The following is a 9233-nucleotide window of genomic DNA, read 5'->3' as shown; positions in this document are numbered from 1 at the left end:
TTGGACTACCTATGTTGTAAATGTATTATCTCTTCGATTTACACACAGCATCTATTGCACGTCTGTCCGTCCTGGGAGAGGGATCCCTCCTGTGTTGCTCTCCCTGAGGTTTCTCCCTTTTTCCCCTTTAAACTGTGGGTTTTCTCCGGAAGTCTTTCCTTGTACAATGTGAGGGTCTAAGGACAGAGGGTGTCGTATTGTCATACTGATATTCTGTACAAACTGTGAAGTCCACTGAGACAAATGTAACATTTGTGATATTGGGCTATATGAATAAACATTGATTGATTGATTGATTGATTGATTGATTGATTGACCGTGTGAGGATTTCTGTAAAGAGACATTGCTGTAGAGTTTTTCAAATATATTTCATGTTTTCAGGTGAGCGGTCCCTTTATAATAATATATTCCATGTAATGTTACATAGATTTTATTTCCACATTTCTAACATCATCGAAAAGGCAGGTATGGCTTGAGTTGTAGAAAGTATCAGTTCTTATTTTTTGTCTTAAGATAAGATGGACCTTTATTAATCCCCATGGGGAAATTCAGTAGTTCAAATAGCAACAGGATACAAAGGAAAAACAGGACCACACAGATTCACACAGATAAGAGATTAATACAATTAAAGATAAAATCAAAGATAAACATACATCTTGTGTTAATTAATGTGAGACACAATGTTAAGAATATTTCTTTGATGTTAGAGATTTATTTTCATTACTTATTCTGTTATCTGAAAATTATAACTTTTTTTTTTCAAGGATGGCAATCTTTAAATAATCCCTCTTGAAATAGCAATTTCTACATCTCGATGGGTTCTTGGTTCTTCCATGAGGTGCCATTTACAATGTCACATAATTCGCAATTGATCCTTACTCATTGTTATCGTATCATTTATTTTTGATTAGTTATTGGCAGGTATTGGCCTGGGGCATTTGGCCAGTGATTGGTTGTTCATAGTTTCTATGCTTACATATAATTGGCTGCGTCCTGTGTGCACTGCCAGTCCTGACAATGGAGTGATGCTTTCAAGTGCTAATCGGACACCCCACAAATTCCCTCTGAGAGATAGTTAACAATCAGATTTCAATATTCCTGGTTAATATTTTCATTCAACTTGAACTTTAGGGGGTTATTTTTGGTGTATATCAAGCGTGTATTATGACGCATGTCATACATTTGTAATAATGTAGGTCTAGCTCAAAAGCTGTTTGACCACCAGTTTTTATTTTCAGCCCGCTAAACGCACCATTTTGGCCGACACAGATTTATTTGACCATTGGTTTCAGTTTAAAGCTGCTATTTCCGGCAGCACCTGAAGGCAGCAGTTGTGCTTGCTGAACTCGTGCTGAGCCTCGCAGCTTTCCCACTACAACAATGACTGTGAGCAAGCATGTCCGGCTGGTTTGAAGTTTACTTCAGTGAAACTGCCCGAAATATTCTTTACATGTTCTCATAGGGTGAGTGTCTTCTGTTGAGCCTCAGACAAACACTTTTTAATCCCTAGTGCAGAAAAATACTAAACACTAAACAGAGATTGAGCGATCACTGTGCCTACTTCTGATCCGCTATCGTAGACAGTTATGCAGCTGTTGCATGAAACGTCAGCAAGTTTAGATAGTTTCCATGTGCAGAGCATCTTCAGCATGAAGGGGTTTATGATTGATTGTCTTTCCCATGTGTTGCATTTCAGAGGTTTCAGAAGCACTGTGTCAAATGGAGCTGGAGGACCAATGGTGGAAAGGACAGCTGGCTGCAGACATCTACCAGGCGCTGCGGTACAAAGTGAGTGGGATAACTTTAGTGATGGCTGCCAGGTCACATCAGCCATGACAATACACTTATTTTTAATCCTGTGTCATGCTAAATGCTGTTAAGAACACCTTGTGTTATATTAATGCTACCTTTTTTAATGATTGGATATTTTAGTTATTGCATGTCTGTGATTCATTCTTCTTTTAGGAATATACAGAATAAGTCGATATTTAAAAAAAAGTTAAAAACATATTCATGTTTTTATATTACAACCACTTTTGTTAATAAAAATAAAATATTATTTTTGATAATTCGTTTTTATTTGTAGGCTGTGTTTTTTAATTAAAGAATGGGGTGATACACAGTAAAACAGATTTTAAACAGCAACGGAAATCCCCATATTTCAGGGTCTGATAACAGCATTTTATGATTTAATTTTTTGTATTTTTTTAGGCATACACCAATCAAGCCGATAATTTAAAAAATATATGTATTTGGGAGATAGATAAAATACTGTTGTATTGTAAAACTACTATATTGATTTTTTTGTATTTCGTTTCATTATAATAATTTTTAAACAAATCTGCATACAAATGTAATAAAAAAGCGTGTTGCTGTTAAAAAAGAACATTGTCATGATTTTTTTGTAAAATCGAAATAACCCATAAGTTCAAAAAACTACTTTTTATGTAATTTTTGCATTAAAAAAAGAAACTATTATTATCAATTATTTTAAAAGGTAGTGTTTAATTTTTGGGCGATCGATTAGTCAACTCATACTCTAAGCAGATCTAGTACCGAAATGACTTGATCCTTCTAGCTGTGTTTTTTGTATACGTTTGCAAATATACATTGCATTGTAACCAAACTTTAATGTAGTGAACATAAAATCCCATATGTTGTCCAATAGGAGCTCAAGTTGCCTTCCTTCAAAGGCCAGTCTCCTCAGCTCAACTTGAGGCGGTACTTCGCAGACCTCATAGCCATCGTCAGCAACCGCTTCAGGCTGTGTCCTGCAGCCCGACACCTAGCCGTCTACCTGCTGGACCTCTTCATGGACCGCTATGATGTCACGGTGCAGCAGCTTCACATGGTCTCACTCTCATGTCTTCTTCTGGCCAGTAAGTGTGTAGATGACCTCCCGTTCCAGCACGTGTTTCTGGTTTGCTCATGATGATTTGTAACTCTTAATCATCACAGGTAAATTTGAGGAAAGGGAGGACCGGGTGCCCAAGCTGGAGACCCTGAACAGCCTGGGCTGTATGATTTCCATGAACCTGGTACTGACCAAGCAGGGTCTACTTCACATGGAGCTGCTGCTGCTGGAAACCTTCCAGTGGAACCTGTACATCCCCACAGCCGCTCATTTCATAGAGTACTACCTGTCTATGGCTGTCCAAGAGGGGGACCTCCATGATGGCTGGCCGATGACGAGCTTCGAGAAGACCAAACTATACATGGCCAAGTATGCTGATTACTTCCTGGAGGTTTCCTTGCAAGGTGAGTGTCATTTTGTCAGGTAATGGGAACCTGCCAAACACACTCTGCTGCCTTTCATATGGCTTTCAATGTGGGGTCTGATTACATGCAGGGGTCCTTGAAGAGATCTCCAGAGTGTTTATGTAAAGTAAGTTTCCAGGCTGGCCAGCAGCAACCTATGTAAAGCATACAACAGGTTTAATGACTTGATTTGTCTTTTTTGTACTGCTTTTTATTCAAACAAATATCTTCAATTGGCTGTTCTTTATAAAAATGAAAGGAGAAGTAATGAGGTATCTACATGCAAAATGCGATTCTATATGTATATATTTTTTTGATTAAATGTAACTGCTTTTGTGAAGAAAATTGTATTTGTATTTATACGTTATAAATAAATGTTGTCCCCAATGGGACATTTTGCTTGGGAAAAACTGCTGCACACAGCTACAATTCACAAAACACAACATAGTCAACAAGACAGGTGTTCTCCAGAGACACTGAATGCATTACATTTATTCGTATATATTTTTATAAATTGCAAAGTAATACATTTTAAATATAGATTTACTACAACAAATCACATGAATTCCACAAGAAAGCTTAGCTTGGCAGCTACTCTGATAAGCTAGTTAGCTTTAGCAGGAGTTTAGCTTGGTTTTTATGCTAATTTATGAGTGAATGCAGTAATGTAACACTTGGTAAGATGGATCATGGTGCTTCAAGATTTTAATCATTTTGATTACAGCTGGATAAATACCAATTAGTAGTGTAATTTTAGATAAAGCTAAGGCTAGCTGTACCATCTAACTTGCTTTTCTTTCACTTGATGTAGCACTCTTTGTGATAACTGTAGTTTTGTGGCAGTTAAGAAATGTGATGACTGCTTTGACAGCCCAAACAATTTGTATGCTGTTTTTAGGAAAATGTTTGGCCATGATGATTTCTGTACATGCTAACAAACATCAAAAAGTTAGATTACTGTCAAAACTGTATTTTGAAAGATTTTAAAGTTTCTTGGATTCGGGAGGCCTGATAATTTATTCCGGCGAATTAATCAGAACTACTAATTGGCCTAACAGAAGTTATTGAGTCTATGTAGGTTTACTGCTTGGCTCAGATCCACCAAAGTCAGCAAGACCTCACCTCTATTAACTCCTGAAGAACCAGGTTCAATTAACGGCTGTTTCAATTCAGACGACCCGCTAAATCTGTTTAAGCGATCCCGAAGGATTTTGATATCAGTAATGAGGTGTGGCCCTACCTAAGTGTGAGACTGGCAGATGTGCATTTCTTTCCTTTCAAGCAGGAGAGGAGAGCGCAGATGTCTTTTAAGTTGTCCCAATCCAAAAGGTGGGATCAGTTTATTTGAAGAAAAATTGGTCCACACTTATAAAGGGTTTCTACCATCTGTCGTTACAACATGACAATCCTACAAAACATATCATGCTTTAGTCATGTTCTGAAACCTCAATTCACAGTTTTACATTTATTACACTTTTACCGGTCCTGGCGTCCGCGCAAAATTATACAACTTTTTGAGGCAAAGCCCTCAAAAACAGGAAAGGTGGTGCGGAATAATATTAATACCTACAATAACAATAGATTCCTCGCACTTCGTGCTAGGACGCCGTTGGGTCCTAGCGCTCCGTGCTCGGCCCTAATAATAATAATAATTGTGTAGCAGAGTTTCCGTTGGCAGGTAATTACCGTACTATCACCGGATATGCTGATTAAAATTCAGTTAATGGGAGTGATTTTTATATTGCTTCAGTTTATAATCGTAACAGATCGAAAAGTTCAGATTCATTTTTCAATAAATTATTCGCTACAACAAACAACATAATTATTACATTAAAACAAACTACTTATAGTAGATAAAGTACATTATTCAAAAGTTTACATTAACTTTGGATAATAACACGGGAGAAACGGATCCTCTCTTTTCCTCTCTCCTGAGAGCCCGTCAGTTTCTCATGCAGCTCGCTAAACAGTGGGCGGGGCTTCAGGTTTTGCAAAATATTATTCTCGGCTATGGCACAAACAACTTTTTGGGGCTTCAGTCTTTCTCCAAAAAGTCAGGAGCCCCCCTCCCTGTGTACTGCTGCTGTAAGGGAAGAGGGAAGAAACTGTCTCCCCTCCCTTATCAGTGACACCCATAAATCATAATCGGCCTCAAGCGGGTGCTTCCGCCGCTCCGAGCGTTGACGCCTAAAAGGGGGGGGGGGCCGGTCTTAAGTTTTGCAGACAGTTAAGCAACGGCAGAAGGTTGTAGAAGAACTATACCCGAAGGGTTACCGTGGTTAAAACAGTCACACTGATATGCATAATCGGTATTGTCTAGTACGTGTCGGACGGCTGTGAATGGCCTCCCCAGAGCTTCAAGCTTTCTGACCGCACGTAAAGAAGCGATACTCATACTACGGGAAAAAACGGTCGACCACCGCGCTCAACGGAGGCCACAAAAATGCGCCTATTATTACGACGCATACCGCCTTACTCGGCTATACACATCAAGTCGGTGCTCGGAAGACACGTACGAAGAAAAAAACTGTGCGAGACAAAGTGAAGGTGCCGCCCTAGAGCGCACCAGACGCTGCCAGAGTACGGTCGTCCACGTTCGGCGTCACGAACAACCGCAACTCGACGCGGGCGGGGCGGGACGGTCGTCTGCTCTCTCTAGAGGGGGTGCTCGGGTGCAAATCGTACAGTTCCAATCTACATACGGGAGCTAGTATGAAACAACTTAAAGACCCGCTAAATATCGACTTTCGCGAACGAGCACCCGAGTGGGTGAAAAAGAAATTCGTGACGAGGCCAACTACAATTTTGTACACCAGGTAAAATAAGCTAAAATGCCGTTTGTTTACAAACAAACTTTGCAAAGGAAGGGGTTCGAAGTTCGAGAGACGTTATCGCGACGGTGGCCCGGTCGCAGTCTCAGGACGAGGCAAGCCGCATGGCCGCTCGCGGCGATGCGGCTGCGCCACTGGCGTTTTTTCCCGCACTAAAGGCTGCCTGCGGCCCCACCTAAAAAAGTTTGGAAGAAAAGGGCGCGCACGCTGCCTCGGCCCAAGACCAAGACGGCACATTTTGTTTCTACTTACGCCCAGCCCAGCGGCGCCACAACGATATTATTATTAACGAATTCATCGATATATTACATCAAATTACAAATTTAGGAGTCTGGGAGAGAGGGGCGGCAGATGCGACCCGGCTGACAACGTATTAGTAATGGAGACGTCGCGTAGTAGGACGAAAGACTCGCGCGGTCGTAAGACTATACCGACTACCACTTCGGAAGAAGATCGCCTCTTATGTCGTAAAAAAGTTGTGAAGGAGATCTCGCTTTAGGTTGCAGGACCTCCGAAGAACCACAGGAGGATCAGGACTACCTCTCTTCTATTGGTTGTAGGGTGCGAAAAACTCGGGCTCTTTGATACGTTGGGGACGCGACCACAAGATTATTAACGTGCAAATAGGAGTGACGACGTGCGGACGGGCGGATGGGGATATAGTACGCCACAAGCCCAGCCCAACGCCTAGGACACGGCTGCCAGCCCAGCCGCAGACGGCGGGTGGACGGCCGTAGTGATTAACCATCTATAACAGCCCATCGCCCCGCCCAAGCGCCAAAACGTGCGAGGCCGGGCGCACGGACGCCGGCCCTCGACCGCGAAACTTTAAGGCTGGGCACGGGTCCTGAGACGGGGTGTGCGGCGCAACCCTGGTGACGAGATTGTGGCTGCGCGATGTCTCGAGTATGGGATGGACCTCATCAAGAGTCGCTGTACCCCTGGTCCGACACAAGGCGTCACCAACGATCGGACACTCCGAGTGGGTTACGCCCCCCCGGTACACCGCGCCCTGTCCACCTCTACTCGTGCCCTCACCTCGGGTGGTCTGCGGCGGGTCGTCTGTGGTCCTCCCCCTCTTTGTGTTCTGTGACTACTAGGATTCCCTCTTCTCTTAGTAAATCGGTCCCACTTCGTGTTATTGACGTGCGACAATGCCGGCCCTTGCGCCCATATCGATCATTCGCAACAAAGCTGCGGCGCGGGCGCGGCGGCGGCGCGGGCGGCAGGAGGCATCCATCCCAACTTATGAATCTTGCTTTCAACTTCGACTAGCCGGCATCTAGTGCGGCGGCTTCGGCCATGGAGTCAATCTCGTTATCGCGCTCTGTCGGCACCATACTACCGAGGCCTCGAATATAGTGTGCGGGACTTCGCCCCACGACCAGAGGCCGCGGGGCTGCGGCCGTCTCGGCCCTCCAGCCTGCGTTGGGCCCGTGCGGGGAGCGCGCGATCGACGAGGGCGGCGCTAGACTCCCTTACCTGCCGGCCTCGCATGAATAGTCCGCCCCGACTTCACCGTCGATAACGAGAACAATTATTTTGCCAATGTCTTCACACCGTTATACTGTGTCTTTGGTGAACGGGTGTGGTGAAGAGTTAGAGGATGTTATCAAGAGAAGCCGCGCCCGGCCGATCCGAGGGTCCCATTTATTCACAGCGCAAGCTTGTTGATTGAGTTAGTCGACGAGCCAAACGAAAGACGTGATTTTGTATCGTTCCACCAACGATAACGTTGGTTGTGATAGGTCGTACGCTTGTATACATCTGGTCTCTCCGCGACAGCTGGTAATAAACCGACAAAATAAAATGTAATTAACCACATACAACGCAAATAACAAACGTTGAGGTGACTTTTGACAGGTTTGTAATCGTACGTACCGAATGCACCAAGTGACAATATCCAACAAGCTCGACACGAACCGCACCGGCTCCTTATAACGAGGTGACAAGAGGCGGCCCCGAGGGGGCGCGGCTCTCAACCGCAAGGGCGGCCGTGCATCGCAGCACCGGCTCTGCCCGAAAGCGTGGACACGCCGGCTGCCGAGTGCGTGCCGCAGGCCTACTCCAGAGGGCCCGCGCCCGGCGGCCGGGCTGCGCGCCGCGCGGCGCCCGGCCCCCGGACGGACACCCAGAAGGTGTCTGGGGCGCGCCCAGTCTTTCGAAAACCTTACGCCACGAATGAAACGAGAGGTCAACCGCGGCCCCCGAATCGCGGAGCGAGAAGGAGCCGAGCCGGCCGTAGCAGCAGTCCACACAATGCCACGAGAAACAAAGCACCGGAACTGATCCGCTGGACGAGTTAGCCTGGCGCCGGCCTAAGCGCCGCGGCCCCGCCTGGCGCGATAATTCCGTCGTCTCGCGGGGGCCCGCGCGGCGGTCCGAGCGTTGGCAAGTCACGAATCAGAGCTGTAAATAACGACACGATTCAACGCCGATTGCCCGCCTTCTTTAGATTTGATCATGGAAATATCTGACTGTTCAGTTGGGTTCGGTTAGACTCCGGGTAACCATAGCATCGCAAAACGCTCCGGAGACCCGCTAATGCTAACACCGTCGCTGTTGGTCAGCGACGACCGGAACTTCTCATCGCGCGTCCCTAAGAATACAATTTCGGACCTTTCATAGATCTACTGGGGACGGGATTACGGTTTCCTTTTGACGTTGACTTATAAGAAAACGGGCAAACTCGCGCACGGAAGGATACGCACGCCTGTGGGGCGGACCATTTTCCTCCCCCCCCCGGAAAGACGGCGGCCGGGGCGCGCAATAAAGGGCCGACGAAAGACCCCACGCCCATACTCTTCGGGGCTGCCGTCAACGAAAGTCCGGGCTCTGCCGGCCACGGCCGCCATATGACAAGAGACACGGAGTGCGCGACCTCGGCGGGCCCGGGCCTCCCTATGACTGAACAACACTTTTCGCGTCATTGGAGCAGTGTCTGCGACGACAGTGGGCCGGGCCGGCGCGGCGGCCAGCCCCATCATGCGCAGCCGCGCTGCTACGGATAGGCCTGCCGATTCTTGGTTAGCCTAACGAACTCATGAACAGGCAAAATGATTAGAACATATTGGGTGTTACTTTTTACGAAGTTTACAATACTAAAAGAGATAACATGTCACATTCTGCGTTTGTGTGGTTCTC

General features: G+C 45.7%; 1 protein-coding gene across 1 annotated transcript; it reads left to right on the top strand.

Annotated features, from left to right (window-relative positions):
* Positions 1 to 773: 773 nt before the first annotated feature.
* Positions 774 to 3258, top strand: ccnj (cyclin J; the record flags this gene model as incomplete). Its single annotated transcript, XM_010785046.1, has 4 exons — positions 774 to 1463; positions 1697 to 1788; positions 2669 to 2879; positions 2959 to 3258. Coding segments are annotated over exons 2-4 (580 nt in total), but the record flags the coding sequence as incomplete, so codon positions are not given.
* Positions 3259 to 9233: the final 5975 nt, after the last annotated feature.

Source organism: Notothenia coriiceps, unplaced genomic scaffold (assembly GCF_000735185.1).
Source record: "Notothenia coriiceps isolate Sejong01 unplaced genomic scaffold, NC01 NC01_scaffold00027005, whole genome shotgun sequence".
Taxonomy (NCBI): Eukaryota; Metazoa; Chordata; class Actinopteri; order Perciformes; family Nototheniidae; genus Notothenia; species Notothenia coriiceps.
Note: the sequence above shows the minus strand (reverse complement) of the source record. Positions and strands in the feature narration are given on the sequence as shown.